Source organism: Indicator indicator, chromosome 8 (genome assembly GCF_027791375.1).
Source record: "Indicator indicator isolate 239-I01 chromosome 8, UM_Iind_1.1, whole genome shotgun sequence".
NCBI lineage: Eukaryota > Metazoa > Chordata > Aves > Piciformes > Indicatoridae > Indicator > Indicator indicator.
The window spans coordinates 36,443,841-36,460,654 of record NC_072017.1 but is presented as its reverse complement, the minus strand read 5'-3'; the positions used below and the strand labels follow the sequence as shown (position 1 = coordinate 36,460,654).

Genomic DNA, 16,814 nt, shown 5'->3' with positions numbered 1-16,814 from the left:
TTAAAACATACTCTTTCTATCATTTGATCATAACATGCCTGGTGTTGCATTTTCCTAATTCATTCTCCCATCTCCTTCACTCTTCATACAAACTATTTTTTAATACTTTCTCACACAAAAGCTTTCTTTGTAAAATGGAAACCACCAAACACCACAAGCTGAACTCATTAAAATGACTATGCAAAGTTGTCAAGCACTTGGGAATTACTTTATTCAAAATAAAATTACACTGAAGCAAAGTCTGAAGTCCTTCTTAAGAACATTTTCAGCATTCAGAACTGGCCACCCACTTACACAAACATGCATTTTTCAGTAAGGCATTTGAGATGCTTCCTCTGCTAAGAAATAAAAAAAGAAGGGAAGGATACATTTACAGACAACAAACCAAACCTACAACCACTTTACTTACAAACACTTTACTTACCAAAGATGGCGACACACTTTTAAACCCACATTGAATTGCTTTTATGCTATTGTTTAGCTACTTTCATGGCACCCTATGAAAGTTTCAGTACATCTGGAAGGCATGAAAGGCAGGTCTTCACTGCCAATTCCAACAGCCTCTTGCGTTCTGACGTTGACATGGTCTCACTGTCACACTGGTACCTTCAGCTTGTCGTGCCATGTGGCATTTGATTGTAGACATCACGAAAAACGGCACCTCAAAGTACTATTTGTAGGACGATAACTTCAAAGGACAGTTTTCAAAAGGTGACATTTTAAACTAAACCCAGCAGGCAAACAGCACAATTAGGTACAATTCCACATGTTAGGGGATTATGTGAATTGTGTCTTCTTTGGAACCAGTAAACCAACAAACGAAAGTGCTTTTCAAACGTGTCCTCCGTGACACAATCAGCTGCACAGCAACATCATTATGGTGCTTAAAAAGGCATTTCAACATAAAGATAAATATTATCAGCATTTAATTTTAGCTTTGCAATTAAGCATATTCCATTGTAAGGATTTCCAGGCAAAAATCCCAACTGCACAGAATCTATTTACTTATTGAAAAATAAAAAGTTAAAGAAATAAGTGCTTTCTGCTCCAACACTGTCAGCTTTTAGTGAACGTTTACTTGCATTGGTACCAAACTCAAGTATTTACTGTGCTATGTGGATTTCAAAAATTTCATACAAAGAAAAAAAAATACTACGAGCGTGGGCTGATCTATAAAGACTACCATTAGCAAACATAAGAACTGGAAATTCTCACACTAACAGAGGGGTAACTGACCTAATACATAAAATACCTAATTTGGAAATTAAGGCACTCTGTTATTAGAAACAGGCAACAGAAAACCTTAATTTAAATCCAAAATAACTACCTTACCGTCTTTGCTAGGCACTACCTGGCTCTTAAAATTTCAAGTCAAAAAGTGACATAACCAGAGGTTGAAGGTGAAGAGCTGACTCTTTTACAATGTAGATTTATCTTCTGCTATGGAATACCAAATTCCACTTTACAGCCAAGTTCACATTCCAGTCTGGTAAACCTGATGTTAGGAGGACTGGGAGTATTCTCTAGATCTCCAATGAGGGGGAAAACCACAATTCCTTAAAAGAGTTCATATGTACTTATTTCCTGTGATATGAAATTCTGCTCGATCAAAAGGTGTATACAGAGATTTAAGGATGATTAAGAACAATTATTTAAAGGTTAACTGTTAACATGTCCTCCAAAAGATTGCTTCCAATGTTTGAGAGAGCTTGCAACTAAAAGGCAAGACTGAATGCCCCCTTCCAAAATACCTAACAGTAGGTTCCCTTGGCAATTGGTTTGATAGTGGTGAACAGCACTGAAACTTTGCATGTACAAAGGTGCTAATATTGTAGGAACTACAGATCTTTTCAGTCCATATGGAAGATAAAGAAGAGAAAGCCTTTAACCTCAAACCTCAAGTCTGTCAGATTCCTGACATTCCATGCCTAAGTGTGTAAAAGACATCTGTAATGCCATACTGATGCCATATTTGAGGTAAGGCTCTAGTTTCCAAAGCCAGACAGGTTGTGGCAGTGCTGTCCACAAGGACTGTCAATGAAAAACCTGAGTGCAAGCCCCGACTCTGTGATCATACCCATAAAGATCTCCCAAGTCTGGTCTCATCCAGACTAGAGCCACTGATGTGGGGAAACCAGTGAACGCAAAGTGGCAGCATAGATGTTGTCTGGAGTATGTGCTTGGCACTGGAGCACAGGCTTCTGTTTCTTGTTAGAGAAATCTGTTCTCATTTATATTCTGAGATAAAAACATCTGCATCCAGACACTACCACACTCCTTTCATGTTCAGAACATGATATAGTCAAGGATTCATTTGGTTTCCAAACCTGAGTTTTCAGAGTTGGAATCTACTTGCTTGTAAGTGAGCCCTGATAGTTAAGAACATTTGGATCCAGGAATCCAGACTGATTCGATTCAAGATACACCTATCAGTTACTTGCAAGAAAGAATCCAACAAGGTTAAAAGAAGTGTCATTTAGTCATTTCCAAAAAGCATTTGTCATTATTTAGGCTCAGTTATAACATTTCTTCATACAGAAAATACTAACACCCTCTTATTCATTAATCCTTTTACTATCAGATGATGTCTTTCATTCATTTGGTAAATGAAATGCTTACATTCTGCTTATACCAAAATAACAATTACTATTTCTTAAGGCATTAACTGATATTTTGGACCACTCTCTCAGTATTACCACTTGAAAAACTGCCAGTAAGAGCTTACAGACAAAGGGATTAAGCCCAGCAAGTTTTAACAGCAAACTGGAAACTTTACTGTCAGTTCCTTTGTGGAATGCAGCAGCTGACAAAAAAAGAGATCTTCTCTTTCAAGAAGTGTAAATGGATCACTCTTACTGACTATGAAAGCCTGTGCAGTTGGTGTTTTCCTGGAAAGTAACAAAATAAGCTGGAAACATTTGGATTTTTAGTGTGCAGTATCTCTTTGCTTAATCTTTTCCTATCTTTCATCATCTCTTCAGAGCTATTATATCAAATGGATATGGAGATAAAGTCAGACCAAACCTTCCCTCCATAGGTGGCTTTTCGGCATTTTCAGGGTACACAAAGGTAAAACTTTGCATTAAACTCACAAAAATCAAGAACAGCTCCATTTTTGCCAACTGCTCTCCCATGCACACACGTTTACCTAGAGAACAGTTAGAAGAGACACATTACTGGTTTTGTACTGCTGACACACATTTGTTAACACACATGCAGTTCTTGTGCTAGCACAAAAGCTATCAACTCTGAAGCTTTGGTCTCCCATATTTGAGTCTGAGCCTTGCTCAGCTGTACTGCTTCATACTAACAGCATTTATATTAATTGCAAAAGTATTATCAAAGGATAGCTCATAATTTCTCATTTCTGCCTGGCAACTGGAGACTTTAGGAACCCCACCCAACCTGCAAGCCACCAACTGCAATAGTGAAACAAGAACTGTAGTTGGTTCTATGGCAACTTCTGCATCTCATGCCTCCAAGGCCCTACATTCAAACTACCACCAACCCCCACCTGCCACTGACTTCATGTGGGTACCTTACTACCTCCCCAGCGCAGGGTCCTGACAGACCTTGAGCCAGCTCTGGCACCTCTTGGTCTGGGACTCACTCTTCCAGTTAATTAAGAGATTGACCACAGCCCTAACTCACAGGGGTAATAATGCAGTTCTGCTATGGAGGTGGACTTGCTTGCTTGCTGGCCTGCCTGTTTGCCTGCTGGCTTTGCTTGCTTCTCACCCTCTCCGCAGAGAAGCAGCTTGGCAGCCTGGAAAATCTCCCTTGGTGACTACATGTCCTGGGTGTCCAGTGAGAATTTCCACGTTTCGGGTCATCTCTCCAAACAATTTAAATTGTTTTCCGCAGTTTTTCCCAACCAACATTTGAACTTGTAATTTTATTGTGTTGCTAATGAATTCACAGTTCTTGCCTTCACAATACTTACCCATTCCAAAAGGAATGAATGTCTCTCTCTTAATTAGCTGGCCATTTTCATCCAGAAATCTTGATGGCAGAAATTCATCTGGTTTCTCCCAAATGTTAGGGTCTCTGTGTACTGACCACAAGTTGGGCACGATCACACTGCCCTTGGGAATAGTATATCCCTGCAGCACTTTAAACAGAAGCACAGACACAGGATCTGACAAGTTGCTAGGAGTAAACACGAGAGACATACTATTAAAAAGACAACCAGAAGATGCCAGCAAAAATGATACACATCCCTAGCTGTGGGCTGCACATGTAGCAGGAGCTTAAGGCAAAGGTGATCTCTTGTCAGCCTTCTCGAGTCAGAATCACACAGACCACTGCAGCTGGAAAGACACTAAGTTACACCAACAGCTTCCTGTGGGGAAAAGGCAGCAGCAACTGTTAAAAATGCACTTTGCTGCACGGAAGTGCTGTGACCTAGTTTCCTCCTGCTCCTGTGCTGTCACAGAGCCCCACAACAGTGAAAGTGAAGGTAAAGAAGTGGAATAGGTTTTGAACTGTTGTCACAAAAGGGTGTCAAAGTGACTTGTCTCATTTCAGCTTGTTGCACCTCACTGTCCAAGCCCAAAACATTTTAAAAAGCAGATCAATTCCGTATGGGTTTGAAAGCCAAGTTTTGCTACCTCCCACTCACTTTAGCCAGTGTTCACCTACGTTTGTGAAAACAGAGCCAAACAAGATGACTTGGGAAAGGATACTCATTATCATCTTCCACAGAGGCAGAGCTTGAAGCATTTCAAGCTTCAGCAAACTAACTGCTCCAAACTGGTATCTACAGATCTGTGTCAGATGGCCAAAATGAACTCTGCTGTTTCAGATACAAAGGTGAAGTCTCAGCTGCCAACTACCACTAGGCACATCAGTCAACATAAGCTGACCCCAGAACAGACATTGCTCTAAATTAGAAAATTTATGACTGCTGGGTCAGACATCAGCATCTCCAGCCCCCCTACTCTATAAATGGTGGTTTACATACTTGAGTTACACGTCTAATAAATGAGGTCTTTAGAAATTCTCAACAGATCTTGATCCACCAAATAAATGTTGTTCTAACAAGCCCCTGCAAATGCTTACCAGCAGTTTCTGAGGCCATTCGAGGGATAGAAAGGGGAACAACTGCCGTCATCCTTTGCACTTCCATAATGGTTGCCTCTGTGAAGGGCATTTGAGCCTTGTAGGTAAGAGAGGGAACTTTGTCACGTCCCAGAACTGCTTCAATTTCTGCTTGAACCTTCTCTATTCAAAGGGAGTGAGAAAAACAGAAAAATATGCACAGTATGTGAGAAGACATCATCTTACTTTCGTTTGCCAATGCTTCACTGTTTACCTGGATTTGACAAAAACTACTACATATAACCATGCCAAGATAAGCATTAGGAACACACTCAAGAACAAAACAACCAAGGGCAATCTTGACAGCTGTCAAGAATAAAGTTACTGAGATGACAAGATGTTGCTAGCACTTCTATACTGGAAAAGTGCAGGAAGAGTTCTGTTCCAGTTCCAAATGCATTCGCAATCCCAGTTTAAAGGTTTGTCTACACAGGAATGTGAATGGTGAAAACAAGCTTCTGGCCTGCATTAAAAAAAAGAACAAAAGGAGACTACAGGCAGTGTGTGTCTCATCTGGCCTCTGTCCCTGGGGAGATCCAGTTCTCAGAATAGGAAAAGTCGGTGAAGTGTTCAGAAAGCTTGCCATACATTTGCTTTAGATACTTCACTCTGGAGCAAAAATTCTTGTGCTGTTATCTCAAGTGTTGAAGCTGTTTAAATTGCTGCTTCCCACTTTCTATTTACAGAAACCTAAAGTCAGCTATTTCCCAGTTCCCCCAAAAAGCAGCAGTAGATGCCCCTTCCCCACCACAGAACTCCTACAAAGGAAAAACAGAAACTAAAGAGCTTATCTCCCTTCACATTCATGTGAGGCACAAAGCATCAAAATATTTGTTTGCCCCCTTCATGTCACTAAAGGCTCAGCATACAACTAATTCTGTTTGTGGAAGTTTCCACAATGCCAGATTTGCTTCACCCACATAGAGGATGATGCACCTTTTCTTTCACCTAACTTGGAATCAGGCTGCACAAGAAGACAATCTTGAAAGAGAGAACTTCAAAAATTAATCTTTCGTAAAAAAAGTCAGTTTTTACCCTTCATATCCTGAATATTGTGTGGTTGTCCTGCTTGCTTTTTTCAAGATTGAGAATCCAGGCTGCTCATACTCTGAGATCATTTTCTTTTCTCCTCTTAGTGCTGATTCAAGATTAAATGAAAGCTCAATGCAAAAAAGTTTCTGTTTTCAGAGAAGCATTTGGAAATACCACATGATATGTGTTCAACAAACATTTGCTGCCGCCTACTGGGTTTGCCAGGAAAACAAGTTCTCACATGAGGAACACAGAGTGAAAAATACCTCAGCAACAAGAGATTTGGTGTGGCTCTTGTTTGCCTCTTTTGTGGGATTTTGCTACTTTTTAAATTACATGTTATTGTCCTATATTCAGAGATGCACATTCACAGTAATTTACATTATAGTAAAGTTTTCAGTATTAAAAATAATAATAAAGAAAGGAAACTGTCTCAAGCCAAGACTCACACCAGCTTTATACCCTGAATTACATTTCGTCAGAGTTTGTACTGACATATGGAGTTACAGAGAAGCTATCAACCACAGCTCATATCACCAACTGCAAAACTATAGACTTCAAGAGCTATCTTGAATACCACAGCATGGTATTCAAACTGCTTCAGTGCATTTCATGCATTTAAAAATCCCACAGATCTTCAAAAATGAAGGACCATAACCAAGTGAGGGAACAGACCAAACAAAACACACCCCATTGCCTCCCTATATGCATCCTCACACACACCCATGCACTCTTGCACTCTTGTCCCCGTGAAAAGCAAAATTGTCTTCCATGAACAAATAGATTCTTTCTGATTTTCTCCCTGATAGCCCTTCATGTGCTCTTCCATGTCTGTAACATTCACTGCTGCTAAAAGTTATGCAGTTCAAGTACTTCCTGGTTAAAAAGAGGCTCATACACAACTCCCAGGCAATCAGGATACATAAGGAATGGGATACTAGAAGGAAGAGAATGAGCCTCCACAACCAAGTGATACACTCTGCACTACGGAGCTTATTTGTATTGTTTGACAACAGCCACAGCAGAAGGAAAAGGGAATTTAGACAGCAACAATAAAGCCATTGGAAGTCAACAGAAGAGAGAAAAATGAGTGGCAGACATATGTACAGCACCAGGCAGTAGGGAAGAGAGTTAATAAAAACCCAAACACAAAAATCTTACACATCTCAAAATGTATCTAATTTATCTAACTTGCATATTAAGTCAAGCAGTGGCAACACACAACCATTAAAAACAGAAGACTAAGTCTATGCAATAAAATGTCACATTGTCCCTGGTGGACTCCCCTATTTACTGAACCGATGCCCTATTTTGCAATCTTCATTCAGCAGTTTGGTTATTTTGTGCAATAAACTATGATTTTGACCTATTTAATGAAACTATTCCAGACAGATATATTCTGTAAACAAGTATCTGTTTGCTTACTTGCAAAGCAGCTGTAGCACGTGAACATTCCAGGTTTATACTGTTCTTACATAACTCGATGTTTAACCTTCTTCAGGTCAACAAGAAGTCTGGGCAAAGCAATGACCTCTTGGGGAAATGTTTCCCTGCTATAAACTGAGAATTACCTATGTAGAATTCCCCTGCTCAGGAAGACATAAAAGCAGACCATACCCCTATGTATTTCACATCCCTTGTACCACTACCATAGGCCTGGAATGCCACAACTGTCAAAACTTTTATGATCAGGTTCCCTGGAAGTGCTCAGGAAAGATAAAAGTTGTCCCCAGACATAAGAAACTCATAGACTAAAAGGCCGTTTAGATACTTAATACATAGCACCAAACTAGAGATCATCACAGCAGAGCAGGATAGCAGATGTTGTATTAGATATCAACCTTTCAAGTTGCACACACACTCACACCGTTTGCACTCCAAAAGACTTCTCTACTGTCACTGCTTCTGTTTCTGAACATTCATCTAGAACTTTGCACTCTAATATAATAAAACACCTACAATAAAACACCTGCAATAAAAAGTCTTACCTTGTACTTCTGGGTAGAGAGACATGTAGAGCAGACACCACAGTAACGTGTTGGAAGTAGTGTCTGTGCCTGCAATGAAGAGGTCACCAATGATGAAAAACAGGTAGTCTTCATTAAAACTGCTCTCCTTGTTCTTTTCCTCTTCTGCATGGATGAAGTACATATCAATAAAGTCCCTGGGATTTGCTGCATCCAGTGTATCCCTGTGCTGTGCAATAATTTTCTTTAGGAATGCTGTAATATCTAATTCTGTTTTCCTAAGCTCCCAGAAAGGTCCAAAGGGAAGGTAGTACAGCCAAGGGCAGATATTGACCAGCATCATGTAGATGTTCATGCTCAGCTCCAGTGCACGGGCCATGTTCTTCAGCATTGTCTTGAACTCATCATCTTCATAGTTAAATCGCTTGCCAAAGGCCATGGAGCAGATGACATTGGACACTGCATTGCGAATGATCGGAAAAGGATTAAATGATTCATTTCCATGCTTCAGCATTTCCTCCTTTATAAACTTCAGCTCCTCAATGATTTTAGGCTCTAAGCTATGTCTTCCTACTCCAAAATGACGCAGTGTTGACAGAGAAAACTTTCTCTGTTGCTTCCAGATAGGGCCATAAGGTGCAAAAATAACACCTGGAAGAGAAAGAGAGTGTGAAACCAAAATGCTGTATTTTCAAGAAGAAATATTTAGACAGGACCTGCAACCCAAAAGCCAGAAGAGAAGGAAATGATACATGGCAAACATATCCCAAGCACAGAGCTAGGAGCTACAGGAGGAACAAGAAGGTTGTTTTTAACAGATTTGGGAAGTCCTGTCCCTCCTATTCCCTACCAGTTAAATGATTCTAACAGATACAGTCATAGTTCTCTAAGTCTTTGCAATACATTAATACATGCAGAAAGCATACTGCAGATGCTTTATTACAAATGGTAACAGTTCTGCAGGAACTCTTACTCTGGGACAAGCCTTTTCTCCTCAAAGTCCTGAGACATGAATTCCGTCACCAAGGCAGAAGAGAATATATTAAAACACAGACTGGTTTGCAGGATTTTTTCCCCCTTTGTGTTGCACAAACTTTTCAATACCATTCCTGCATGTACCTATTTCTGCTACAAACAAGGTTCTTCTTTAACATATACTCAAAACACGGGATACACATGCTGCAAACAAGCTGGTAAGGTGAAGTCGGATTCAGAAACACTTAGCAAAAACCTACCTGATTTGCATCTCAACAGTTTTGATGCCTCCAGGCACATGTTCTGCATGATTGTGTCATAATGAAACAGCACTGAAATTACTCCTTTTGCTTCAACTATAAAGACTGCTTGCTTACAAACAGAAACACCTCTGTATTGGAATTAACAGACCACACACCAAAGATACCACAGGACAACAAAATACACAACCTGCTATTTCTGAAGTTTAATGTTTTCATGGTTAACCTGAGGAAGGTTAAAATCATCAAAACACAGGGTAGTTCTGCTTTTATTCCTCTAGTAAAATGACACTGCATCTGTTTTTTTTTTTTCCTGGAAATAAAAAGATACTTTATAAAAGTAACAGCAATTCTTCTGCAAAGTGCAAAGTTTAACATTAAATTTAACAGGAAGAGAAGCAGCCACAAGAAATTAGCAACAGAAAGATTAATGTTTTAATCCTTAACATTACCTACATTTATATTACAACTTACTGTTCATAGCTGCTAATTCGAGAAGAAAAATAAACAAATAATAAATCTATAGCTAGAAACAGGATTCTCTAGACTTGTAAATGAGGTAGCTGTACTCAGAAGGGTCTGAAATCCCAAGTGTAACAAAGCTGGGAAGATTTCTAGACGGATTTTCAGATTACATTATTCACTCGTAGCAGTAACAAACCCATGACCTAGTTCCAAAAGCCCTGAACAAAATAAGCAGAACATCATAAACAGTCAGAACAATCTAAGAATCATCTGAACTTCATCTTCTCTGCATGAGGACATTCCTTAGGAAATCTATTCAAATGTCTGCTCCTTGACAATTTAAAACCAGAAACAAAACTTACTCAGAATCACTTTCTCAAGTAATGTTTGCTGGCAGCACTGGTGTCCTCCAATAGGGCAGGTGAAAGAACAGGCTTATTTAAAGACGAATTTGGCCAAGCTCATGTAAGCAACACAACAGCTTGGTAAGCTTTATGGACAACTGCGCAACCCTCATATAAGAGTCTTGGTGCCTGAAGGCAGCTATGGTGACCTTCTGGATAAAAAAAACTAAATGTAAAGCAATGTCATGTCCCTGCTGCAAAGAACAAGAAACACAAAATTCACTGTGTTCAAGGAAAAGGAAACTCACCATAAGCCCGAACGCATGTTTCACAGCACTACTAAAATTGATCTCATGTTTAATTACTCTTTCCCTTTCCTCCCACGGTCTTTGCTAAATGCTAAATGTACTGTATCTAAAAATATTCATGCACTGTAACAACAAACACATGCCAGTAAGATCTGTCTTGGACCAGTATCGCTAAACCAGCATCATTAATATTTTCTCTTTTTGTAACCCTTTAAGCCAATTACAGCAATGGTATCCGACTGCTTTTTAACACACACAGTCTAGGTCCCTTACTTTCCTCTTATCTTTATTGGGGTAATTTTGGTACAGTAGAAAAATGAAGATAAAAAGTTTCAGGCATTTAACCAATAGATTTCTCTGGCCTCAGGAAAAGAGAGATAAACAAGTTTCAGAATACAGTTAGGACACTACAAGCCTGATGTAGTTTCAGTTCCTAAACTGAAAAAGTAGAGCAAGTTTTCCACAGACACAGAAACCTGCAATGACCTAAAAGCTAAACGTGAAGAAATTCTGTCATAAGGCCATCATGTGTTTAACCTCTCTGTGACCTTTTTTTGTGAATGCTAATGAACCTTGACCTACTAAAAGGAGAGTAAAAATAAGCCCAATAGGTTTTCATGGTTTAGCACCACACTTAGTAGTTAGATAATGGTTGGGGCTTGATGATCTTTATGATTTTGGTAAGCTGAATGATATGCCTGCAAACATTTCAGCAACAGTAACCGTCCTGCAGGCAGCAGAGGCTGGGCAGCTGTGGGCAATCACAGAAGACTGTTATTAGCCATCATTACTTTGGGAAGAACTGGGGAAGCATACAATTACTCCATGCTGTTCCCAGTGTTCCAAATTTCTTGCCCTGATATAACTAAAACTCGAAAGCCCCTGGATTTCTTAAATCCCTGCACAAACATCATTCCTTTTTCTGTAAAAAAAGGTAAAGGGATCAGGCATTTTGGTCACCATGAGGTCATCTGTCATGTGCATCACAGTCCTGTTAAGCTCACAGGGATGCTGCATGTTCACCTAAAAGTAGGACGAGCATGCATTCTATCACCAGCAGCTCAAAGGAAGAGCACGATCAGCAAAAAAGATGCTTCAAGCCTTCAATTCACAACAGTCATTTATACGTTTCAGCACAGCTGGCGCAAAACCGAACAGCTCCTCTGGATGCTTTTGCTCGCCCTGGCAGCTCATGAAGCCTGTGTTAGCTCGCCCAAGCCGGACCCACCGGGACCGCGGCTCCCACCTGCCGGGCCCCGCAGCAGCCACCCCCGGGGATCCTTACCCTTCTTGTGAGTGATTATTAGGACGATGGGGACGGAGGGCCGATCGCTGAATACCTCCGCTTTCTCTACCAGGGCCTCCCGCACCGCCCCGAAGGTGTTGAGGATGATGACGGGCCGGCTGCCCACAAAGAGCCGGAAGACGCTGCCGTACATCTTGGTGAGGCCGGTAAGGAAGACGTGCGGGGAGAAGGCGAGGGAGCCTCGGGCGCTGCCCTGCACCTCCATCGCCCACCTCCTTAGCAGCGGCGGCGGCAGCAGGGCGAAGGCAAAGTTACCCACCAGCGGCCAGGGCGTCGGGCCCGGCGGCAGCCCCGACAGCGTCCGCGGCCGCCGGAGCAGCCAGTAGCAGCCCAGCCAGCACAAGGCCACTAGCAGCAGCTCCGTGGCCGTGGGGGCCCTCAGCAGCCCGGTCCACGCAGCTGTCCCCGCAGCCATCCCCTCAGGCAGCCTGCCGTCGCGCCACGCAGCTGGCCCTCCGCTCTCCTCCTCCTCCTCCCGCCCCGTCCTCGCCCCCAACCCAGCGCGTAGCGGCTTAAAATGGCCGGGGCTGGCGGGAGGCGAGGCCTGCTTGGCGCCCTGACCCTGTTCCCCGCCGCGGTGTGGGCGGGTAGCGGTCCGCCCCGAGGCCGGGCGCCGGAGACAGGGGGGAGGTAACGGTTCCAGCAGGCAGAACAGAGCGCCACGGCTGGGCTGGGGAACACAGCACTGAACATCGGGGAAGGAAAAAAAAAAAAAAAAAAAAAAAAAAAAAAGGAAAAGTGGGAGGGATTCTGTTAAACACAGGGAAATGCAGACTTAGTTAATGAAGGGGGGAGTGGTGGGAATTTGTGTTTTCTGTGTCGCTCTTTTTGTGTATGTTTTATGGGGGCTGTGTGGTTGTTTGACGGTGGTGATGGTTTGAGTTTGGATTTTATTGTTTATTTCCCTATCGATGGTGGTTGCTTTGGGCTTTTTTTGTTTTCAATGGATGGGGTTCCAACATTCTCTTGACCACGCCCCTAAGCACATATCTCCAGGTAGTGGAAAAAAGTACTAGATCTACTTTTATTGAGGTTTAGAAAGAAAGCATAAAAAAAAGTTGGCAGTTCCAGCTAATACACCAGAATTTTGTCTTCAACACTGGAACACAATCCCAGCTCTAGGTTAAGTAACTGCTTGGCAAATGCAGGACAGCTCCTCAGAGCTGGACCTGAATTTCACTACAAAGACAGCTTTAGTTCTCATCTTCCTCATTAAAAAATGAGCAACTAGTTTTCAGGGTAACTTCATCCTCCTCCTGAAATACAGATTAGCGCACCTTCAAGTTGATCAACCATCTCAAATTCACTACCTAGAAATATATTGAATTTAACATGGAAAAGCTGGTGCATGGTCTTCCAAACCACTTGCTGCAAAGTGATTGAGTAAGCACTCCTTTACTAAAAGGGAGAAACACTGTTGGCATAACACAAATACAGCACCTTTAAAGTATGCCCCAAAAGTTAAAAACACAGCAAACAAGTGGTGCTTACCTTCTTAAAAAGAATGCTTTTTAGGGTTTTTTCCTTTTGTTTTATTAAACAGCTGAACATTCAAGTAAAGGTAGTGACAAATGCCTCTTGAAAGAATGGCTGGAGTATATTTTAAAAGTTTTATTGCAATTATACAGAAGTTACAGACATTTTAGAAATACATAAAGCTTCAAATGATCAAGATCAGTTTTCTTCTATGCAATTAAGGCAACTGGATGCAATGGCTCTCTAATATAAATAGCAAATAGGCATTTTACTAGCCATGGATTAAACAAAGTAGAAAAACCCAAGATCACAGATTTAAATTGGTAGAACAAAATGCAGCTTTGTTTCATCTGTATTTGGTAGAAATCTGGTGGTGAAATACAATGTACCCAATAAAATGCATCTATTAGAAAAATACAGAAAAAAGCAGCTGAAACTTTATCTGAACCAAAGACATTTCAAATCTGAATCTCAAGGAAAGCTTAAGTTCTGCAGTTTCAAAAGAAAAAGCTAAGCTATTCAGTACAGCTGAAACATTACTGGGTTTGTGTATCCTCTTCATGGAACAGTCATACAGCCTCACTTCCTTCTTAGTGTAGTTGAGAAGTAGCACTAGATAAAAAAAAAAAAATCTCTCACCACATCCCTATGGAGTTCAAAGATTGACTTCAGGAGCACACAGCCAATTCTAGGTTGCCAAGAGGTTAAATTTCACATCAATTTCCAGCAAAACGAAGCTACTTTCATAGATTTTATTTACTGATCAAAAGTAAACTTTGCCCTATATATTAAATGGATGCTTCTACTCAAAAATAATAATTTTTCCCTAACGTTAAAGTTAGTTTTCCGAATTAAATTTAGAACCAAATAGTTTATTTCTAAAGAATAAAATTATGAGCAAAATATAACCAAGTACTTCATTAATATACTGTATAACCCAAGATTTAACACTATGCTGCTTTCCTTGGAAATCTGTGTTCCTCCTCCATCCTACTATTGGTGTAATAAACCCCACCCCCATTCTGCATGTAAAGAAAATCCACTCCAACCTCTTTTGCCCAAAATTAAGTAATCAAAGCATTTGATGACTCTTAACAGATAAAAAAAAATGCCATGAAACAAAAAAACCTCCTAGAGGAAGATGTAATTGAAACAAATGTTTTCTAAAAACTACTAGTTCAAATTAACTCATTTTTCTTTAAAGATAACCAAGTTACATAGTTAAGGCCCAAGCAGAAACATTAGAAGTTTAATTAACAGTGAACCCTCAAAAGCAATGTAATATTCCAAAGTATCCCAAACTTTGATTACTGTAAACACAACTGTTGATCGGTTATTTTATATCATTAAGTTAGCACCCATTCTCTTGAAGTATAAGCCGTAGTTTCACATACTTCATTTAAGCTTGCAGGCAACCTTTTGGTTTTATTTCCACAGGTTTTTCTTACAACAACATTCTCCTTCTCAAAAGAATATTAAAAATATTTGAAAAGTTGTGAGTTGGCCTAGTGCAGTGACAATCAATCATGCTTCTGTAACTCACAGCAGATGATATTGCTAAAAACTTGCCCTCAGTCAAGTGCACATCACAAGCTTGCAAAGGTTTTGGTTTAGCAGGGCATTTAAACATACAGCCATTTATCTCTAGTTCTGTAAATATTGCATGTGGGTTTGGTCAATTAAAAGACAACCTGTTTTCTCTGAAGCATCTAGTAATTAAAAGACAGGAAAGTTGTATTTCAATGTGGCTTAACTTGTTATGGATGACTGTTTTTGGTTTTGGATTTTCCAAGTGTTCTCCTACTAAAGTCAGTGCTGATACCAGCAGCAAGACAATACAGACTGCTTAAATGAGACTACCCATCCTCACTCAACCAGAAACCCAGCCAGCCCTGCTTTTATCCTAGATGATGGATTTGTTTCTGCTTTAAGTTACTCTAGACCTAGAATACTCTTTGCACAGAGACAGAGTTCAGTAAAAGAGAAGCCATTTATTAAGTACTAGGTGCAAGTGATTGAAGGCAACTTACTCCAGCACATGAAAGGTAGCAGCATTATGACCAAAACCTCCAGGTGCAACTTTAGAGCAGGGGAAGCATGCCACAGTGTTCCAGACCATAACCTTGTACATGCCCTCTGCTCACTGACCTAAATACAGCACCCACTCTGCACGTTCACTTGTCCATATCAAGAGTATCATATTTATTCTGGAGTTGACTACAGTAGGATTTACAGGCAGATTATTTCACAACTGTGAGTGGAAAGTATGGGGCCATTAGCAAGAACCAAAGATGCTTCTCAAAGATTTGGAAGTGCACTGTCCTTCATTGTATGCAACATAAAATCATAACCAAAGCAGGAGGCAAGGCAACAGGAAGGATAAGATGGATTTTCTATCTTAAAAGGAAGGGGTTTGTGAAGCTTTAAAACAAAGTTAGAAAATTATTTTGCTGTTTCACAATCTAAACAATCCTAGTTTAAGGCTTTCATATGTTTTTATAATGTTCTACTTTGAATTGCCCTGAGAAGTCTGTCAAGTTTCACTTCTGTTCTTTAGTCATGGGTACGTGGTCACATTCTTTCACAAGTTAGTCTCCCTGAAGTTTCATCAGAAGATGAAGCTCCATTGCATAATCTATGTGCTCCTAACCTAATGCAGTTTTGTCCATTTCACGTTCCCTCTCTGTTTCCAAGGCTTTAACAATGATGACAAAGAATTTTTTATAACTTAGCTGATGCCTTAAATCCTACCTAACAATTCTTACATTTTAGATCAAGTTTCAGAAGATTAAGTATCCTAAGCATGTAAGAAAACTTAATGTTGGACTGGTAGGCTAGACCATACACATTCCTAACATTTTCCTGCATTAAAAACACTTACTGTGATATTTTGCAGATTTTACATACACATGACCCTTTTCTGTTTTATGTAAAAGTCATCTGGAACAGGCTTTAAAAAAATAGAGAAATTTTGCTTTATTGAAAAGGTGTCACAAACAGCTTTCCTTAATGTTGATGGGTAAGAAGAAAACAATCAATTCTTGATAGCTTTAAAGAAATCACTAGCACCATAAATGGACAGAGGGTTTTGATTTTTAAAGGTGTGTGGCCCTGTAAGTAGCCCAACAAAGTATTGCATTTTTTAGCATGCAAGCTGACCACAAAAATTTCAACTTGTACTGAGTAAACCACAGAAATTCTTTAATACATTTTTTACCAAATTTGTGGTCATCAGTGCAAGTGATTAAGATAGCACCTCTGGAAATAAAGCTACAAGATGGTCATGTTATTGCTTTTCTTAAACTACAGCTAGTGCAATATACATTGGTTTTACACAGTGAACAGACTGCAATGTCTCACCAATCACAACTCTAGTATCTCAGGGCATGCAGCAAACCACAGCACTAAATGATCATCCACTTCACCAAAAGAGCTGATGTTCTAGAGAGCACCATCCTGAAAGTTTTGCAACATAAAAGCCAACTCTTGCTAGTTCTGGGCAGTTTATGTAAAAATGAGGGCCAGTTTGCAAACATTAGTAGAACCTACAGCACAGAAGGTCTCTAAATAGCATTGTCTGT

At 40.3% G+C, this 16,814-nt stretch overlaps 1 protein-coding gene across 1 annotated transcript; it reads right to left on the bottom strand.

Annotated features, from left to right (window-relative positions):
- Positions 1 to 2,969: 2,969 nt before the first annotated feature.
- LOC128968531 (cytochrome P450 2U1) lies at positions 2,970 to 12,172 on the bottom strand. The gene is made up of 5 exons (XM_054383063.1): positions 11,737 to 12,172; positions 8,121 to 8,750; positions 5,062 to 5,223; positions 3,944 to 4,111; positions 2,970 to 3,148 (listed from the first exon to the last, which is right to left on the bottom strand). The coding sequence occupies exons 1-5, from the start codon at positions 12,170 to 12,172 to the stop codon at positions 2,970 to 2,972; spliced, it is 1,575 nt and encodes a 524-aa protein (XP_054239038.1).
- Between the last annotated feature and the right edge of the window lie 4,642 nt (positions 12,173 to 16,814).